Below are 20,198 nucleotides of genomic sequence, written 5' to 3' on the forward strand. Positions count from 1 at the left end.
ACCTACAGCGTATCTACCGTCGGCAAGTCTCCCCTAGCGTCCGTACCCTCTTTACCCCAAGCGCATCAATTCTCGGTTAGCAAGAGACGAAATGAGCAAGATCTTGTCTCGTTTCGTCTCGTTTGACGCGGGTCTCGGGACAACCAACCAGGATCAGTGCTCTTGTCGAACGACGACCGCGCGCGCACCAAAAAAGTTGTTTCTGGTGCTGTGACGTTCTCTCCCAAGGATGAGTGCTCCTGTCAAAACCTGTGTGTGGAAGAAAAAAAATTGTGTTTTGTCTTAGTTGGGTCCCCGGGACATGAACAACACGAACTGAACTCTTGCCTTGAAGAAAATGATGTTTCTAAGACAGTCAAAACTCATTTTTCCCATCCCCAACGGCGGGTTGCTGCAACCCACACACGATCACTGCAATGCTCGTGTTAAAATAAAATAAAAATGGAGTTTGGTCGTTGGCTGTCTAAGACGTTCTGAGGGAGAAACAGTCTTATTGGAAAGTGCCAAAATCAATTTTTTCCCCCAACGGCGGTGTCATGCAATGGGTAGTGACAGTCGGCACCCGTGCACTGTCTCGGATTTCGGCTTTCCCTTAGTTATGCAGTGCCAAGGACCTTTGAGCTGCTATAATTATATTTCTGTGGAGGCTTCTAGAGTATGTAACGTCAATTCAAGAGGCGAAATTAATACGTGCATGAAGCTCGCGATCGATCAGGGGTTGGCTAAACGAAATGGTACAAAAACGGCCTTCTGGATTTCTAGTGCAGGTGGGAGATGAGGTAAATTTGGAATAGGGTTTGACACAATTTAGATTCTCCTATACTGTACGCATCCTAGACGATACTGAGCGTTTTCAGTAAGGGTTAAGAATTTGGTGAGGAGGAATGAAGATGAAGAATGATTATCTAAAGGGTGTTACTGGAATACCCCCACGATGAGGCGGTATCATTTATTGAGCGGGCTGATCATATGACCGTCGAATTCAGCTGTAGAGCCATAGGATGCTCCTCTCCAGCCTGGGCAGATAACTAAATAAACCTCTCCTTTCCAGTAAAGTCTTCAGCCACCATAACGAGCGCGGGAAATCTAGGCCAGTTTATGTACAACCTATGGATGATAGTAATATACCCCTAGTATCTACCACTGCCCCATGCGTGCATGCAGGCAGAATATATATAGACCAAAAACAGCTGGGGTACCGGGATTGCATAATTTAAGTTGATCACGAATTGCGACAGCCAAGTTCAAAGTCTGGAATGAACTATTCAGTCGCCCGCTAGTTTGCGTGCGACTGGGTTTGTGTGGTGTTCTATATGAACGCCTCCTATGATTTCAATCGCAATATGCAATTCGCAGATCTGTAAATTGGGCATTTAAGCTTCCGAGGCGCTGGAGGAGGTAATGAACCCCACAAGCAGTATCTCACCCGTGGGCCAATCCTAGACTGATTACTGGGATCTAGACTTGCGAAATTGGATGTTAATATAGGCGCGCAGGCATTCCCACCCGGTAGATGGCCCAGGCCAGTGGATGCTCAACCTGCCGGGCCCAAGATAACTCCACGGCCACAGATACTAGATATCTATATTACCCAGTGAAGATAATGGCCTGACAGGAACCTAGGCCAATAGATACCATCTGTAGGGATTGGGAATGTTCTAGATTGCTGCTTATTCCATATATCCTGTCTTTGTAGCCTTGTGATCGCCATTGACAGGTATTAATATTCGCGAAAGACTGCAAGGATGCAACTTCAAACTCTATTATTCGCAATTTGAATCGATAGGACCACTTGGTACGTAGGCGATCAATTAATTGATCAAGTCCCCAGAGTATGGTAAGCACCCCAGATACTACAGGCATGAACATGTTGTGATATATATATAGCCATCTAGACGCATCCATATGGCTATAGGTACTTACCATATATAACTCGCCCTCCCCCAATGGCATCATCCGTCTTTTGTGCTTCAGATCGACATCCCAGGATAGGAGTCCATTGATCTGATCTAACTAACCTAACCCTACCGAAACAACGATCTCATGAGGTCAACCAAACAAACATGCCAACTAGCAATCGGCGAAACATGTTTTCATCCCCGCTGTTATTTCTTGCGAGTAGGTATCGGAAATGAGGGTGGTGAACAACCCATGTTATAACAGATAGTAGTGGGCTGAGCCCAATGTTAGCACCCTTGTCTAGCACGGAAAAGATTAACTACTCCGTACTAGCTAGTAGACCACTCATCCACGGTCAAAGGAGTTGTTCCTGCAGCTGTCACACTATCGCGAATAGTAGTCACGCAGGATGAGGATTAGATGAGGTACCTAGCAGAAGAGTAACATCAAGTCTACCTACTCCGACTTGTAGTGAGTAACACGAGTACTGCCTCCCTGCCTACTCAGCACTCGCTCATTCGTCCACTCACCCACAACCACCCCTGTCTGTGCAATGCAAATCTCCGTCCCGCGGCTTTGTCCACACAGGCTATTCCATACCAAGAACTGAACCCTTGTCCTGGTTGTTAATCCCCACTCCACGCACAGGTACCGGTTAACTCCCTTTTTCTTTCTTCTTCTGCTTGTTTGCTCCTCGGTAGGGCAGGCGGGTAGGCATTGACTTTGGTGTCTACGCTCATCATCCCACGTCCAAGCCCACCCCTTCGTGAGATCTTTGCTCTTAACACTCTCATCACCACCTCCACACTCATTTACCTATCCATTCATTCACCTATTCACCCATACACTCCTTTAACCAAACAGTCAGTAGGAATCCTCCGCAAGCCATGGATCCGAAATCACCACAGTCCTTACCTTCACCTACCTCACCTTCTTCGCCTTCCTCATCCTCAGGTTCTTCGTCTTCGCCCTCTTCGCCCTCTTTGCCTTTCTTGCCTTCAACGCCACCTGCCACGTCTTTACCCACACCCCCTAACTCATCGCCTATAAATCCGATCGCAAAACGTGATCTTCGACTGATTAGGGGTGCAAAATCCAAGGTTTGTTTATTTATCCTTATTTTTTCACATTTATCACATCGAGGCTGACAAATAAACATAGCGTCCAGTAACACAGCTCCTCTCCTCGCCATGGAATTATCAACCCCCGCGCCTTCAAACGCAAATCCATACGCCCCAAGACCTTTATATTGCGGTCAATAGAGCCCGGCACTACGATGGTCATGCTCCCTCACTCAATCCATCACCGGCCACTACAAATCCTACGTTTCTTCCGTACTCTGGTAATTTTGTCCTTGACGCATCATTCGCACTGCCATCTGACAGGCAGCCACTTCTTGAGAAGATTCGTCAGCTGCAGCAACGGCAGAAAGCAGAATGCGCAGAGTTGGCGAAGAAGTTGGTCGATTTGATCCAGAAAGTGGACGGGTATGAGTACGTGAAGCTTGGGAATGGATCGCAGTTGAGCGGGCTGAAGACGGTGGTGGGGTGGTATTTCCATTTCGTATGCTCGGCATCGAAAGAGTGCTGTCCAAGTAAGTCCAAATCTATGAGGAAATACAGTTTTTTGAAATTGATACTAATGGTTGTTCAGAGAGCAATAGTATTAGTAATCGCGACTGTAAAGGGAGTATATATGTATCAATGTCGACAGAAAGGGTATACATATACTATACGCATCGGGACTTGCACGAGCCTGCAACACCACGCGGGTTTGAAATGGCATTCGAGAGTCTGCCGGCGGAGGTCAAGGTACAGGATAGCGGGGTGCTTATGGCTATGCAGCAATTGGAGGGAATTGAGCGGGAAGTAGATGTGGAGAGTGAGTCGTCGGTAGGGTCGGATCAATCAGGGGAGACTGAGAAGGGTCGTGGGTAAAACCCAAGAAAGAGGCGGAAGGAGCAGGAAAGGAAAAACTGGTTGATATACAGCAGCTGGAAGGCGGCAGAGCAGAAGGACAACTAAGCCTCGACCAGCTAGAAGGTGGTGGGCGGGAAGGACAGTTAAATCTCGAGCAGCTGGAAGGAGGCCGGTCAGAAGGACAGCTCGATATCCGGCAATTAGAGGAGAATGGACCTGAGGGGCAACTGGATATCGGCCAACTGGACAATATATCACCAGAGCATCGGGCAAAGACAATACCAGCAAAAGTGGAATCGAAAGCCTCAGGTTCTCCGGCGGAACCCACACCACTACCTACACCGACACCCACCCCTCCGAAGCTGCGCCGAAAACCAAGCCCAATATCCATTCCCCCAGTGTCTCCCCACCCCTCGTTTCCCTTCAGCCACCCACTACTCCCCTTCCGCCATTCACCCCAAACATGTTGCCCAATATCCGCCCAACACCGGCCGCAACTCCTGGATCTGTGAATCGCAATCATAGCAAACTCAGCGCGCTCCGCGACATGGTCGATGCATGGCATCCAGATGATGAATCCGGAGAGAACAACGTTCCCGAGAAAGTAAACCCATTCCTAAAAGTCACATTCAGGTTCATGGTCGAGTGGTTCCAGTCCTCTATGGGACATCCGGAGGTTCAAAGAGAGATCTACCGGATCTTAGATATGGAGGCCGAAGGAGAAGGGGAAGGATCAGGGGCTGGTGAGAGCGATGTAGAGGACACAGTAGTGGGAGACGACAACCGGTCGGTGAGAATCGATTATGATGATGATATGAGCCGGAAAGATATGGATGAAGAGGAGGATATTGTGGTTGATGTGCTACGGTATGTGTCTTTACCTCCCCTTTTTATTGGCGTATATATGCGTATAGTTATACTAACTTGGCTACACAGAACACCAACAAGGAAAACGCCAACTCCGGATAGCCCAACACGAAAACTGACGTTGGATCTTCCCAAGAAAGCGCGGCGCTCAGTCCGGGAGTTGTTGAAATTGGGATATGGGACTTCCACCAGGGTGTTGAGCCCGATTGTTGAGTCTGCCAGTGAGAAGAGGAAAAGCACTGATGGTTCAGGAAAGAAGGGAAAGATGAGTCGTAGAAGTGGAGAGTCGGACAGGTGAGGACTATATATGAACAAACATTGATTACAAATCGCAGTAACTATCGGATTTTGGTTTTTTTGGTGGAGTTTTATCTTTTTTTTTTTTACTTATTTTTTTCTACCCTTTTTTTCCAGGGGAAGGGGATTTTGGACGTTCATGAAGCATGGTGATGTATCATTGGGGTATGAGGTGTGTTTTTTGTATACTAATTATATTATTTTTTTGGCTTTGGCTTTGGCTTTTGTATTTTTCTTTTCTTTTCTTTTCCATTCCACATTTTCCTTTTCCCTTTCCTTTTCCCTTTTTTTTATTTGCAAAAGTTGGTGTTCCTGTTTTTTGGTACTTTTACGGCGGTGGAGATAAATGTATTGTATTTTGTAGTTTTTTTTTTTTTTTTTTTTTTTTTTTTTTTGGTGTTAAGCTGTACTAAACTGTTGAGGTTGGTGGATTTGATTTTATGCATTATTGGGACACTTTTCTGATTGAACCTGTATCACTGTATTTAGAGTAACATTGTATGTCGTGCGTCTTCTATGGCAAAATAAGATGGAACTTGGTATCGATCCTAACGGCGGCCAATATTACAAACATATTTGATAGAACCACCTACAGTCGCAACTCGATATATATGCCGAAACTCAATGCACCAGATCCCCTCGCTGGTGGTCCTCTGAGACTATTATTTTTCCTACTGCAATATATTCAACTTGCTACGTATACTATACTTCGGATTTTCTTGCTATCCCGTACGAAACCCTTAGAATCTTGAAGTGCACGTCTGGCTATTCTGCTCTACGTTCCACCAAGGCACCACAAGCTTTAATTTGAATCATTCCGTATTCCCACCACTTCTAGACTCCCACTTCTGGTGGTACCAAAAAAGCAGAGTTGCCCACCACAACCGCGGAAATGATGGACAGTATCGATCTGATCGAATCTAGGGTCCGTAGTCAGAAATTCCCCCTTTCGGAATAGTCACTAGACTCCTTTACTGGGATATGATCAACAGCCCCCGGAGGCTGGGGGTAGGGACAGTCTTAAATATATGCCGGAGTGATATATGATACGCAGCTAGGGGGTTGATCGAATATATATACAGCCGCACCCCGCTATGCCGGATGGCCAAGATTCAGTCAATTTCGTACGGGATAGCAAATCATCCGGGACAGCAAATAAATCCTCAACAAATAAACCTAACTCTGGATTTGGTCCATTTTCACCTCTGAACCATTTTTTTTTTTTGCTTCAAAAGCTCAGCTTCTAATCGTATTGAGTGCTAGCAGTACTTGATGTCTGATAGAGCTTTTCTCCGCTTCAATATTGAAGGGGGGGAAGTGTTCAAAACCTCAGAATTCGACCCTTCAGTGAATGGGAAAATCTAGCTGTGTATGGAGTAGTGAGTCCGGGATATCAAATATTATTTGTATGGGGACAGGGGTCAGAGAGTTGGCCAGTTTCCCACACGGTACGAGAAGGCCAAAATCCGGGATAGCAGATTAATTTTGGTGAGGAATGAGGGTATCGGCCAAATCCACCCGGGATAGCAAGGGATCCGACATGTTGAGTTCTGGCATATCGAGTTGCGACTATACCGCTAAAACTCTATCTCTGTCGGCCAGGGATTACGTACCACTTGAGTGGTTGGTTGTATGAATGGCATCGATCTGCTTTGGGGTTTTTGATACATACAAGTAATTTTGATCTAGCCAATTTTTTTTTTTTTTTTTTTTCCCGAGTTATGGTGGTACCTAGTAGAGTCGAGTATGTACCTCTTTTTGGTTTTTTTGGTTCAAAACCTTGTGATTGACCACACCCCCGTATGCATGCATGTTGATCATACCCTAAGTGAAGGAGACTAGTAGAGAGGTTCGGGTTAAAACGGGGGTTGCTTTGCATAGGGATAGAGTACTCGTATTTCGTGACGTTTGTAAAAGGAACTCCTATTGCATACCATACAAATACGCGCCAAGTCCACAATTTGGTATGGTATGCAATAGCGGTTCCTTTTACAAACGTCGCGAAAGTACGAGTAGTGAGAGTGCTACATAAAGTCACGCACATGGCAAGTACATGTAGGTCAGTTTCCCCCACCCCCCCGCGGCCGCTGGATACTAAGCTAGCATCAGTACAAGCACACCATACAAGCGGAGCGGAACACAGCCTCCGGGGCCGGCCCGCAAATTCGCTATATAAAGCTTATCATTACTCTAAGCCTACCTCATTAAGAGAGAGAAATGATACTGTCCAATATATCTATGTATGTACGACCTCTGAGTGGATATTGCACTGTCCATGTACGATCGAATCCGATCATATCAACAGTCAGTGCAAGCTACTTACCTACTCACGCACCTAAGTACCTAAGTATGGAAGTATGGAAGTGGATGCTCGCGATCAGGAGTGGCTCCAGCTTCGTCCGCTATATATAGCTATCTACGCTCCATAGCATAGCATAGCAGTCATGATCAAATCAACCAATTATGCATGATACGTTACTTCCTGACCACAAGGATCTAGGATCGAGGAAGGTTATAACTATTTAGGATTTAGTATAGCTATAGAAAAGGCTGCAGATCAGGCATGCACCAGATAGTGCAAGTTGAATATTTGCGCATACATGTTACGTAGTTATTTGTGCACCCAACTACATACACCTGCAAAATCCCCACAGCACAGCAGAGTAAAGTAAAGTACATGTAGTTATGTAGAGTAGGTAGTGAATCCACGATCCACTCTAAGCACACACACCCATCGCACCGCCGGCTGGACTGCAAAGGAGCATACTGCACACTGCACACTGCCCACTATGTCGCATTCAGCGCCTCCGCCCTAATATACGAATCCTTTGTCCTCTCCGTAAGATAGTCATTCACCGACACCGGCGGATACTTCTCCTCCCCTCCCTCTCCCCCAATACCCCGGGGGAGACAGCGAACCACATACTCCGGATCCCCAGCGTGGAAACACGCGATCGAGTAGCGCGTGCGGCCGGAGCGGTTGATAACCTGGTGCAGGCCGGAGCGGTAGCGGTCGTTGGTCATGCGCTGCGTGCAGTCGCCGAGGTTGACGACGTAGGCGTGCTTTATGGGGGTTACCTGCGTGGTGGGGGCGTGGTTGTTAGTGGTGGAGAGAGAGGGAGGGAGGGAGGGAGGGAGATACGTCGAGCCAGGAGTCGGTGTCGTTATCAAAGACTTGCAGGCCGCCGACGTCGTCTTGCATCAATAGTGTTACAAACCCTATATACACCACAGCACACACAAAATTAACTATATATAAGCCAGCACCACCCACGTGCACGGAAACCTACCAAAATCCGTATGCGCATTAATCCCCCTCTCGCCATCATCCCCCCCCTCCCCCGCCACGGGCTCCTGCGACGGATAATACAGCATCTTGACCGTCGCAACAGGGTCCGTGGCAAACCCCTCGAAATACCCCTCCTGCAGCCCCAGGCCCAACGCCAGCACCCGCAGCACGTCGTTCGCCAGCCCCAGCGCCGCTGCGAGATACGTGTCGACCGTGGTGCGGAAGGCAGCGGGGTTCGTGACGCTCGCCGGGTACAGGTTGGGCCCACAGGCGGCGTGCTTGGCCTGTACGTAGCGGTGGTCGGGCTGGTAGTCGGGGCCGAAGTCTATGCTTTCTTTGAAGTCGGGGCGGAGGCTGCCGGAGAAGGCTTGGCTGCGGAAGGTTTCGTAGCCGCGGTGGTAGTCGTTGAGGTCTAGGTGGTGGTTAGTGAGTGGGCTGGGCTGGGCTGGCTGTGAAGTGAGGTGGGGGGCTAACTGGCATCGACTTTGAGTTTTTCCTCTATGGGGAGGGCAAAGAACTCGTGGGCTAGTGTGAACATGGCGTCTTGGAGGGTGGCGGGGACGGAGTGGTTGATGATCTGGAAGAAGCCTTTGTCGAGGCAGGCGGCGCGGACTTGGGCGACGAGGTCCTCACGGGCTGTGGGGTCGGTGCCGTAGAACGCTGTGGTTCGAGGTTAGTGAATTATAGTGATGTAGGCGGTGATGATGCACAGAGGGTGGGATTGGGAGACTCACGCGCAAAGTCGATAATCGGCGGTGCTTTTGCTTTTGTGTTTGCCATCTTGTCTGAGTGTAAGGCGGGTGAGATAGTTTGTTATCTTCAGAGTTCGTTTGAAGCCTGAATGAGAAGCATGGGGGAACTTGCATTGCTTATAAGTATGATGAAAGGGGTGTGGGCCAGCCTGTTTGATGCGTCATCGTGCGTCGGGCTTGACCGGAGAAGAGATGTTGTGTGGCCAATCGGTGGTGGAGAGACAGACAGACACGTCAGATAACTACAGAGGATTAATAACGTGTTCTATAGGGGTTACATGTGCGTATGCCATAGAAGCTCTGCGTTGGCAGGCGTGATGGCCGATCATCGCTGCCGAGTGACAGGTCATGATGGAGATGGTCATGGGCGATCACTCGGCCGGTGGATCCTTGCGCTTTCCTGGCTAGTGTGCTTGCAAGAGGCCTTGCGGTGAAAGATTGTAGTCCTCATTTTGTAGTTCAAGTACATACTTCTTGTCGTTGGGGTTGGTGTCAAGTGCAGGCCTTTTCCCGTGTGTGTACATACATGGGGGTAAGATGGAGGGGGGAGAGGGGTGTTTTGCGGGGGTAATTTTCTTCGGGGTGCTTTGCGAATAGATAAACTAGCTCTGAGATGCGTGATTGAAAATGAGATATGAGCTGCGGTTAATATATCAATTTCAGGAACGAGCACAAGCACCGAATATAAAGTTCCACTGAAGAACCTGAAGCGCTAATAACAGCGCAAACACGACAGCTATGTAATTCGATCTTACTAGACAACCCGAGTGATATTCCATGACTACATTTCCATCCAACGAAAATTACAATCCTATAAATCAGTCCTTCAGTGACAGGGAATACGTTATCTATACTCATTTTACTTTGATTGAAACAATTCGTACTTGTAAATCCCAATTTCGGACCCCTGTAAGCTACATGTAGCTTCATTGCGTGGAAATGACCGAACGGCATCTATAGTGCGAATTCTGTCACAAACGTGCATACATGTGTCTTGTTGATTATTGTCGGTCGTTGCTATGTTAAAGTTTCATTGCAAAAGCTAGACGTTGTTCTAAGCTATGTGTACTGTTGTGCTGGGGGAAGTTTGGCCTCTAGATTTCTAACTATAAAGAGAGGGTTTTCGCTCTCTCTCCTTTGCATCATTCATAATACATTCTTCGCTCTTCGGCTACACTCTTTCAAAGTATCTCAGAAAACACGTCTCACCAGTTGATCTCGCAGAACGTATATATCCAGGACAGGTCTCCTCCATTAAAGCCAACACTGCTACAATCTAATTGTGCCATCAATCACGGGGCGCGGCCTCCTCCTCCTCCTCCTCCTCCTGCACAATGTGACTACCTCCCAGAACCTGCTCCAACACCTGCATACCCGCCAGAACCTTCTCCTCCTGCAACCTCCTCCCAACAACCTGCAGTCCCACGGGATGTCCATGCATCAGCTCCGGGTCATCTGCCATCCATTAATCAGCACACGCCGTCTAGTTTAGCCACAGCACAATGGATCGGAAGGGCGGCATACACATCTCCCAATTAGTCCTATCCAACTCGCTCCTACCCTCATACTCCTGCACGGGATCCTTTATTTTATCCACAAAGCCAGCAGGGACAACACCCGCCGTATAATCCAGCACATTCCACACCTTCGTATACCCCACCCGCCCGCACCTTTCATGCGGCACCGCCACATGCGACATAACCGGGGACAAGACCAGATCCACCATCCTCCCACTTCTCGACAGTGCTGAGGAGGCGTTCCATTTGTCGAGGTAGGCCTTCTGGCACGCCCATTTGCGCTTGTTCAGCTGCCAGTACTCGTACACGGAGATGGCGGGGCCGCAGCTAATGAGCTTAGTAACATGCGCGATGGGCGGTTCGCCGCTAGCCTCAAGCGCACGCCGGATATCTTCGCCGCCATCGGCGGCATAGAATAGGTCCTGCCTGCACCATCAGCGTTTTTTTATCCCCGAAAGGACCCAGCTGGTTATACCGCGGTCGTCATGGCCTCCAAGTGGCCGTCGGGTGCCCACTCCACCACTTCGTGGCCTGCCGCTTGCAGACAGGCCACAGCGTGCTCAAGCACCCGCTTGATGGGTGGATGCACACGTATCACACCGTCGTCCCGTAATACGCCAAACACCAGTTTTCGCTGTAGCGTGTCCTGGTACACGTCCTCCCTCCATGGGATGGGGGCGACTTTGGGGTCGAGGTTCCATGGCTCGGCGTCGAGTACCGCTTTTGTGATCATCTTGAGCGACGATATGGTGCGTGCCATGGGGCCAATTACCGAGGGGATGTGTTCCTGCCCTTCGGTACTCACCACCACGCCCTGATACGGGAGTCTTGTGCTCTGCCCCCCCAGCCACAGGAATTAGGTCACCGCAGTAGCCATGGGGGAGGGGACAATATGCTATGCTCGAACACTCACACTAGGCTTCAACCCGTACGTGCCCATCAGCGCGCTCGGGATCCGTATACTCCCGCCAATATCAGTCCCCCACCCCACCAGGCCCCCACACATGAACAGATTGGCCGCCTCGCCGCCCGAGCTCCCGCCCGGCGTGAGCGCGATGTTGCGCGGGTTGAAGGTGCAGCCAAAGATGTTGTTCTCGGTCTCGCACCACATTATGCTCTGCGGGACATTGGTCTTTGCGAATATGATTGCGCCGAGGGAGGCGAACATCTCTGTGAGGACGGAGGGTGGGAGCGTGGAGGCGTTGCCGATATAGGAGACGTAGCCGATGGTGGTGTCGCTGCCGGGGACATGGAATTGGTCTTTGACGGTTATGGGCAGGCCGTGGAGGGGCCCGCGGTGGGCGGCGGGGAGGGCGTCGAGTTCTGCGGCGCGGGCGAGGGCGGAGGGGAAGAGGGGCTCGGTCAGTGTGTTTGTCTGAGGGGTGATCAATTAATTGCCTTGCCATTGCAATCGCTCTTTAGGGGGGAACTCACGAGCTGTCTAATGATTGTAGATCTTCAAAAAGTATTAGTCCCGACCGCATCAACTCTCACGATCTGAATATGTAGCCTTCACCAACAGCTTCACCAACTCACCGCTTAATGTACGCCGTCACCAGCTCTGTGCAGCTCCACTCTCCACGCCGCAACATATCCAGCACAACCACTGCATCAGGCTCCTCCGTCATCATCTTCTCACGGGCCGTGAGAAACCCATACGCTATACCACCCTCGTTGAAGATATTCGAGATGTCCGTGAGTAGGAGTGCTTTTTTGAACGTTTCGCGTGTGATCAGGTAGGGTTTGTATATTTTCAATAACTCTGCACGCTTGGCCTTGACGCGGTCTTTCCAGTTGGTGCTGCTCATTGCGTGGGATATATATGACTTGAGCTTTCCAGCGGGTGCTCGCTGCGTGCGATATGCTGTTTTCTGGGGCGTTTGTTTGTTTGGAGGTATTGTACTATGATAGCTGTTTTGCAGGATGAGGTGTGCTAGATATTCAGGGCCCCCTCACTTTTGACGCATTGATCGCACTGCATACATGTATGTACTCTAGCTATCCCTATCCCTGCGATACTCTACCCAGAATACTCTATTCACACGGCTATCCAAGGACGTGAGGGGGGTGTGTGTGTGTGTCTGTTCCAGAGCCATCAGAAAGTTTTTGATATAGAAGAATCGAGTCTCGAGCCTTGGAGAGGAAAAGAGATCGACCCTCGACTCATTCTCTTCCTCCCGATTTATCTTCCTCTTCCTCGCTTAGAGCCACCTAGCGTCTCTTCTGCCCAGAGGAGTGTGGGGGAGAGAAGCCTTACTCTAGTTAACTACAAGTCTACAACTCGGACGTGAGACGTGGGGACAGCCAGGGCAAGACGTGGGGTAGCGACACGCAGCGTTTCCCGCAACAACCCAGCCAATGGAAATGATTGATCCGCAGCTAAGCGTGCCCGGGTGGAACATCACCTTAGACAACAACCACAGCAGCAGAGATAGGAAAGTCTTTGGGGGATAATTAACAGCTCATGCGGGTCCCCGGGTCTTGTAAATTAATATAGTACCAGACTGACCACGTATTCTGTTCTGCTACAGACGTCCATCCCCGCTCTGTAGTTGCGGTTCGATATCACTTCATGAATTCAGCGGCGCCTGCTTCTTGTCTACTCTACCTATTCCATCTACATTTCTACCTATTCAGACACATTGAGATACTAGTACCTCTTACCTAGCCAGCAAGCTCCAAAACATCCACACCCCACAACCCCACCCGGCCATGACGCCCCAAACCACCGACGTCCTCATCGTCGGCGCCGGCCCCGCCGGCCTAATACTCTCGTACACCCCCCCCCCCTCCCTCCCCCTCCTCCACACACCCCATTCACTAACCCCCCCCTCAGCACGCTCCTAACCCGCCTCGGCATCCCCCTGGTCCACATCGACGACCGCCCACACGCCACCAGCACCGGCCGCGCCGACGGCCTACAACCCAAGACGCTCGAAACACTCTCCCAGCTCCGCCTCCTCACGCCGCTGCTCGAGCGCGGCGTCAAGATCTACGACATCTCTTATTGGAACTCGACGGCGCAGCACGCGCTGCGGCGGACGCGGCGGGAGTGCCATTTCCCCGGGGTCGTGGAGGTGGTGGAGCGGTTTATTTTGATCTGCCATCAGGGGGTTGTGGAGGGGGTGTTGGAGGGGGATGTGGTTGCGCGGGGGGGCGGGGTGGTGAGGGGGGGTGTGTTTGGGGGTATGAGCTTGAGGGGGAGGAGGGGTGAGGGCTTGGTTTGGGAAGGTGGGAGGGGAGGAGGGGAGGTGAGGAGGGAGGTGAGGGCGAAGTATGTGGTGGGGTGTGATGGCGCGCATAGTGCGGTGAGGAGGTGTATGCCGGGTGCGAAGATGGAGGGGGAGAGTACGGATGTGTTTTGGGGGGTGTTGGACGGCGTGATTGAGACGGACTTTCCGGATCTGTGGAGTAAATGGTGGGTTTTTTCTTGCGGGGTGTGGGGTGTCTGGCGGGGGAGAGCTAGAAGGCGCGAATGTTCGGGGCGGAGGTGCTCCGCGGCCTGGATACTTGCATTATGTGGCGTTTTGCGGCGGACTGGTATCTACTTGCTTACCAGCAAAAGAACCAGAAAATGCAAGTGACGGAGACAAGGATAGTTTGTATAAGAGAACGGCACCACCACTCTATGCAAACCATCCCTACCCGCCTCTACTGCAGTTTCTAGTTCTTTTGCTTGTAACCAAGCACCATGCCTGTAAGCTTTCGGGATGAATTGACTGACCTCCAATGGCCTGGGCCCACAGCGCAATCGCCACGCACGACAAAGGCACAATCCTGTGCATCCCGCGCGAGCGCGGCATGACACGACTGTATATCGAGCTCAGCAACGGGAGCAAGTCGGAGGCGACGCAGGAGTTTGTCATGGCGCGCGCAAAGGAGATCATGGCGCCGTTCAGCGTCGAGTGGAGGAGCGTCGAGTGGTTTGGGGTGTACCAGAGTCAGTTCTTGCATCCTCTCGCTGGTGTTTGAGATGCTGATGTAGCGGGTGGATGTGACAGTCGGACAGCGGATAGCTAGCACATTTAGTGACCGCGGCCGTGTGTTTATCGCCGGCGACGCAGCGCACACACACTCGCCCAAGGCCGCCCAGGGTATGCTCTCTTCTCGATGTCAATGATAATAGTAACAACAACCCTAACCCTACCACTCCAGGAATGAACGTCTCCATGCACGACACCTTCAACCTCGCCTGGAAGCTCGCCTTCGTACTCAAAGGCCTCTCCCCTCCGAGCCTCCTCGACACCTACATCCACGAGCGCCGCAAGATCGCCGAAGACCTCATCGCCTTCGACCACGCGCACGCCACCGCCTTCACAGGCAACGACGCCGCCGCCCTCGCCGCAAACTTCGCGAAGAACATCCGCTTCATCTCTGGCGTCGGCGCCGACTACGACGCAAACGCACTCAACCGCCCGCTTGCCAGCGGGCTCGTGTGCGGCCTCGTGCCCGGACAGCTGCTGACCCCCGCGAGGGCGACGAGGTATGTAGATGCCAACCCCGTCGACGTGCAGCGCGACATACCGTGGCTGGGGCAGTGGCGGGTGTATTTCCTGACCGACGAGTACCACGCCGCGCGGCCGCTGCTGGAGGGGCTGTGTGCGGCTGTTGAAGCGCCGGGTCACGTCCTTGCGCGGGCGGCGGCGGCGTCGGCTGCGGGGGGCGTGCTGCGCGCGGGGTGGGTGGCGGGCGACGAGTTTGTGCAGCCGGGGCGGTATCTGCCGGGTGGGCAGCAGGTGGTTAGTTATTCGCTTGTTACGAGGACGCCTCGGGCAGCCGTGGAGCTGGAGGAGATGCCGGGGCTGGTGAGGGGGAATCGGTGGGCTGTGTATGTGGATGATCTGGGCGAGGGCGTATCGCCGGTGGGAGGTGGTGCGGGAGGGTTGGAAGGCGGGGGGTTGAAGGGCGGGGAGGTGTTGGTGGTGTGTGTTAGGCCCGATGGGTATGTCGGTGCGGTGGGCGGACGGTGGGCGGGGGGCGGACAGGCGGCGGAGGCGGCGGAGTGGCTGGAGGCGTATTTTAGTGGCTTTTTGGTGGGGTGAGTGTGGGTTAGGGTTAGACCGTAGTTGACGATTTGTGTTTGAGTTAAGTATTGTTCTTTTACCGTTGTAGCGATTGGTCTTAAGCTTTCTGGCTATTCAAGTAGCGATTTGGGTTGGCTTTGGGCTAAGCATTATACTTGCTTTTTTATACTGCTTTTTTTTTTTTGGCAGGTTTTTGTGGGTAAGAATTATTACACACAAGCCGGCACGTACGATATGGCTGAATTAGACTATTTAGAGTACTGCACACAATCGTGATCTTGATCGCAATCGGTAATCTTAAATTTTGCATACCCCGGATTATTACTTGTAGCTATATAAAAGTGCCGGCCGCCGGGTGTACCCAGAGTACTGCGAGTACCGCGGGGATGTCTAGACGTACGGTTGACAAAAAAGAAATATAGATGACATGGTAGATCGAGGTGGGAATAAGGGGAGAAGAAGAAATATGCCTATGTGGTGAATTGGAGGAAGGGGGAAAAAAGTAAAGAAGAGGTAAAAAGTAAACCACCGGTAAAAGAAGAAAAAAGAAGTAAACCAGTAAAAAGATTTTGAAAATGAAGAAAAAAACGAAGTAAACCACCAACCAGTAAAAAGAAGTAGAAAGAAGTAAAAAAAAAAACCCCCCCACCCAAGAAGTCCGTAAAAGAAGAAACCCAGTAAGCAAACATCAAAAAAAAATTTAAACCCAGTGAAAAAAGTCATCAGAAGAAGCAAAAAAGTTAAAAGCCAGTAAAAAAAAAGTCATCATCATCAGAAGAAGCAAAAGTTAAAACCAGTAAAAGAAGAACAAACAAAAACACCAAAACGAGAAGAACCAGCAGATAGTTTGAAAAAAAAAAAGAGCCCTAGAGTAGCAAGTAGTAGCTAGCAAAGAAACCAGAAGTAATCCCCCCGAAACGTAGTACCAACGCCCTCAAAATGCAAAACCCTCATTTCATCCATTTCCCCAGCCCCATCCGAAAAAAGCCGCCCCCCATCCCAACCCAGAAAAAAAAAAGACGCCCCCCACCAGTACCAGACAAGGCGCGCAAAAAAACCACCTCAAAATTCAAGCAGCACCTAAACCATCCTACTCCTCGACTCCACCTCCCACGCCGCCACGCCCGCCCTCTTCTCGCCCCCTAACCCTCAAACTACCCGTCCACCTCGGCACCGGAACAACAACAAAGCCGTCGTCGTCGTCGTCCTCCGCGCTGCTCTCGTAGTCGTACGAGTCGCCGTAGAGCCGCTTCTCGATGTAGCGCCGCTGCAGCTTGCGCGGCGTCACGTAGGAGCGCAGCTTGCGCATGAGGCGCTTGGGGCCCGTGAGGTGGGAGTGTGGTGAGCGCGGGGAGCGCGGGGAGCGTGGTGAGAGTGGTGAGTGCGGGGAGGAGGGGGGTTGCTGGTGCTGGCGGCGGGGGAGGGTCAGGCTGAGAGAGACGGAGCTCATGCTGGGGGTGAGACGGAAGGACATTGTTTTTGGTGTGTTTGGTTTTGATGAAGGAATGGCGAGGGTGGTGATTAAAATGTTAATGGGGTTTGACTGGGCCAGCGCAGTCACGCTCAGTCAGTAACTCAGCCTGAGCGATGGATGGTGGTTGACGTTTGACCGTTGGTGGTTTGTGCGCGGAGAAAGAAAGAAAGGAAGAGTTTCGCACAGAAGATTCCAGTGAGTGCTTTTAGACCGTTTAGCGTAAGTTTAGGCTTTGTAGCCTTTCTATGTAGCGGGCTGCTAGCTGGGGGCTATATATAGCGTGTAGATGGTAGATGGTGGACGTACGTAAGTGTGAGATATTGATATTCTATGGGCGCTCAATAGAATTTATATCAACTCTTCTTCCATCCACTCTTCCTCCAGCCTCCCGTCTGCCCCGCCCTCTCGCTCGCCTAGCTAGCTAGGCCGTCTGCAGAGTGTAATTGCGCAAGATGGAATCCGAGCAGTGCAAGTGCAGCAATTCTAGTAGGCAGACGTTATAGATATTGGCAACGTTTGGCTGGGCTTAAATGAGGCGAGGTTTCTTTTTGTGTGCGCAAGCAAGGCGATGTAGTACCGTCGATTCCGATTCCCGGCGCCGATTGATGTTTCTTTTTTTTCTCTTTTTTTTTTTTCTTTCTGGATTCCGTGCCGAAATGAAGAAAAAAAAAATTTTTTTCTTCGGCTCCAGGTACAGTCGACAGCCATTTCTTTAAATTTGGGGGGGGGGGGCGGAATAAACTTTGATGAATGATCGACGCGGCGGTGTGCAAATTCTATTAGAGTACATGTATGTTCCTCTCTCTCGTACGTTGACGTTGTTGTTGTTGTTGTTGCTTGCTTGTATTACCCCAGTCCAGGCTGGCAGGCATTGTGACAGGCCGAGTGAGAGCCTGTGATTCGCCCCTACGTGGGCCAGTTTCAACGGCCGACCAGATCTCCGCGGTGGGAGAGCGACGCTGGCGCCATAGATCGGGGTGGCAGTACATCGCGGGGTGCGGATAGGCAGGTACGGCGCCGACGTTATTCGCGGTGGATAAATAATGTTCCGATGTAGATAATAGTCCGGGCCAACTAGCTAGATCTAAAAGTTGGCAAGTTTATACTAATAGCTTTAATTCTAGATCTGGAAAGAGTATAACAGTATTGATCGAAACTGTCCCCCTGGACAGCCAATCGCAGCGTGCCTTGGCGGGCTCATGTGTGCGTGTGCCTTCCAGGGTTGCTCTTTTCCGGGCATGTGCAGGGGTGGGGTTCTAGATCTCCAATGTACATGAGTAAACATTCTTTGTACGACCTGCATGCTGGCTACTTACATCGCTCAATCGCGAGGAACGTTTGACTTCATTGTTTATCCCTTTCTCACGACTTTATCTGACCACACCACTCGACGTCGCGGGGCTGAAAGGGGCGAAAGTATGGTGCTGATGCATTCATTAATGGACAACTATGCATTCTAGCTCAAGTCATGCGATTGGAGGAACGGGGGTCTTGCATGTGACTGGAGGGAAGGAAAATAGCTTTTAGAGTAATGGACATGCACAGGCTTTTCTGGCAACGTCATCAGCATCCGATTGACATATTGGGATCTCTCCACTTTCGAGCCACTTCAAACATCTTCGCCATCAGATTACGTCTTGGCCACCACCATTGAGGAGGCTTCTCGAATGTGGAAGGGCAGCCTTGGAGCTTCTCTGTTTGCAATATGTCCGTTCGCGGGGAGGTTCTATTGGAGGATGCTCAAAGATGCATAAACAGATCATAATAATAATGAGTATAATATAGAAGCCTAACCTATTCAAGATATACGAGTGCTGACATCAAAACTGAACAGGTTACAAGACTCACTTTCTCCCTATTACCCCTTTTCGCCATCAAACTCGCCATCAATATCAATGGGTCAAGGATTAATCGAGTCGAGCCGAGCTCCCGGAAATCACTCTTGACCGGCGGGAGAGTGGGCTCCGAATGTCGGGCCTTCTTCCTTTATGTAGATTTTCCGCTGAGCAAATATACATCAACCCAGCCTTTTTATTGGCAGTCTAATCAGATCAAGACAATCAGCAGCTAGTAGCTTATAGCTGACTCAAATCCAAAACGATACCCTTAATTGCAAAGTCGCCTCACCCCGGCTCAGATCTCATGGATCGTATTACTTGTCTGACAGGATTAAGGACAGGCGTCAGAAAAGAAAAAAGAGGACCCACAATGCGGGCCTTTTAAGGGCGGGTCGGCCTCTGATTTGCTCCCCGAAAATTGCCCGCGACCAACCCCTGCCACTCAGCTCACATATTCGCAAATTCGCCTTGTCAGGGCGTGGGAGGCTCTTATTAAGTGTCCCGCATCAGGTCAAGTGATGCTCATGTTCGAGCACACACTGTTGTTCTCATGGGTTATCCTTCCCTCTTGTCCGTACTGTGCGCATGCGCTTGTGATAACTATAGTAGCTACATAGCGGAACTCCATACATCCTCCGCAATCCGGCATATAGGGCACCGGCTACTACTAAACCGATGTCAGCTGCACGACGGCGGGTGGGGAGGAGGGGCTACAAGACTCCCCCGGATTCGCTACTCTGGCAATCCCAGTAGATACATGTTCTGCTTTAAAATCTGCCGCAATGTTGGCTATGTCTCGATAAGAGGTTCCACAAGGAGGAGACAATCAACAATTTGGTGGAGTTGATCCTGGCTGGTAAGGCTTTCCATGCTTCATATGTGTTGTGCGCAGGGTATGGTAGGAGCTATTGATGCATATATTTAGTGGCTTACAGTATAAAACCGTGTTATATAGGCCAGCGAAAGGGCTCTTGTTGAAGGTTTCGTCATGTCAAGCCTAAAGAAGAATGGTTCAGGGAGCGCTCAAGTACCACAAACCGGGTGCGGTACACTATGAAAAAATTGACAAGATTAGCGATTTTAATGACTAATGATGAAACTGGGGATAATTCAAGTGAAGAGAATCAAATAAATGATGAGACGTGGTAATTGTGATATCGGCAATTGCAAGTATAGCCCTTTTTCTTCTGAAGTTACACTTTATCCTATTCTCAGTACTGACAGATCAGCTCGCCCCTAGCTTTATCAGATTTACTTGGGCCTTGTCGATTCATACTGTCAGTCAATACGACACCGATCTGCACCCGAGATATCCATTGCCC

General features: G+C 50.5%; 5 protein-coding genes across 5 annotated transcripts; 2 read left to right on the forward strand and 3 right to left on the reverse strand.

Annotated features, from left to right (window-relative positions):
• Window positions 1-2,786: 2,786 nt before the first annotated feature.
• Window positions 2,787-4,983, forward strand: LAJ45_11130 (uncharacterized protein; the record flags this gene model as incomplete). The annotated part of the gene is made up of 5 exons (XM_046120641.1): window positions 2,787-2,999; window positions 3,061-3,493; window positions 3,553-3,832; window positions 4,080-4,685; window positions 4,755-4,983. The coding sequence occupies 5 exons, from the start codon at window positions 2,787-2,789 to the stop codon at window positions 4,981-4,983; spliced, it is 1,761 nt and encodes a 586-aa protein (XP_045966164.1).
• A 2,786-nt stretch (window positions 4,984-7,769) lies between these two features.
• Window positions 7,770-9,051, reverse strand: LAJ45_11131 (uncharacterized protein; the record flags this gene model as incomplete). Its single annotated transcript, XM_046120642.1, has 5 exons — window positions 7,770-8,060; window positions 8,125-8,201; window positions 8,273-8,683; window positions 8,746-8,931; window positions 9,006-9,051. 5 exons carry the CDS (start codon window positions 9,049-9,051, stop codon window positions 7,770-7,772), a joined length of 1,011 nt encoding a protein of 336 aa, XP_045966165.1.
• A 1,260-nt stretch (window positions 9,052-10,311) lies between these two features.
• On the reverse strand, window positions 10,312-12,348 carry LAJ45_11132 (uncharacterized protein; the record flags this gene model as incomplete). The annotated part of the gene is made up of 6 exons (XM_046120643.1): window positions 10,312-10,478; window positions 10,548-10,962; window positions 11,016-11,375; window positions 11,454-11,915; window positions 11,975-11,996; window positions 12,077-12,348. 6 exons carry the CDS (start codon window positions 12,346-12,348, stop codon window positions 10,312-10,314), a joined length of 1,698 nt encoding a protein of 565 aa, XP_045966166.1.
• A 904-nt stretch (window positions 12,349-13,252) lies between these two features.
• On the forward strand, window positions 13,253-15,582 carry LAJ45_11133 (uncharacterized protein; the record flags this gene model as incomplete). Its single annotated transcript, XM_046120644.1, has 5 exons — window positions 13,253-13,314; window positions 13,377-13,958; window positions 14,287-14,480; window positions 14,542-14,634; window positions 14,696-15,582. The coding sequence occupies 5 exons, from the start codon at window positions 13,253-13,255 to the stop codon at window positions 15,580-15,582; spliced, it is 1,818 nt and encodes a 605-aa protein (XP_045966167.1).
• Window positions 15,583-16,654: 1,072 nt separating this feature from the next.
• On the reverse strand, window positions 16,655-17,038 carry LAJ45_11134 (uncharacterized protein; the record flags this gene model as incomplete). The annotated part of the gene is made up of 1 exon (XM_046120645.1): window positions 16,655-17,038. One exon carries the CDS (start codon window positions 17,036-17,038, stop codon window positions 16,655-16,657), a length of 384 nt encoding a protein of 127 aa, XP_045966168.1.
• Window positions 17,039-20,198: the final 3,160 nt, after the last annotated feature.

The sequence above is a fragment of the Morchella importuna genome (assembly GCF_003444635.1).
Source record: "Morchella importuna strain M04M26 chromosome Unknown Morimp01GS057, whole genome shotgun sequence".
In the NCBI taxonomy this organism is placed as follows: Eukaryota; Fungi; Ascomycota; class Pezizomycetes; order Pezizales; family Morchellaceae; genus Morchella; species Morchella importuna.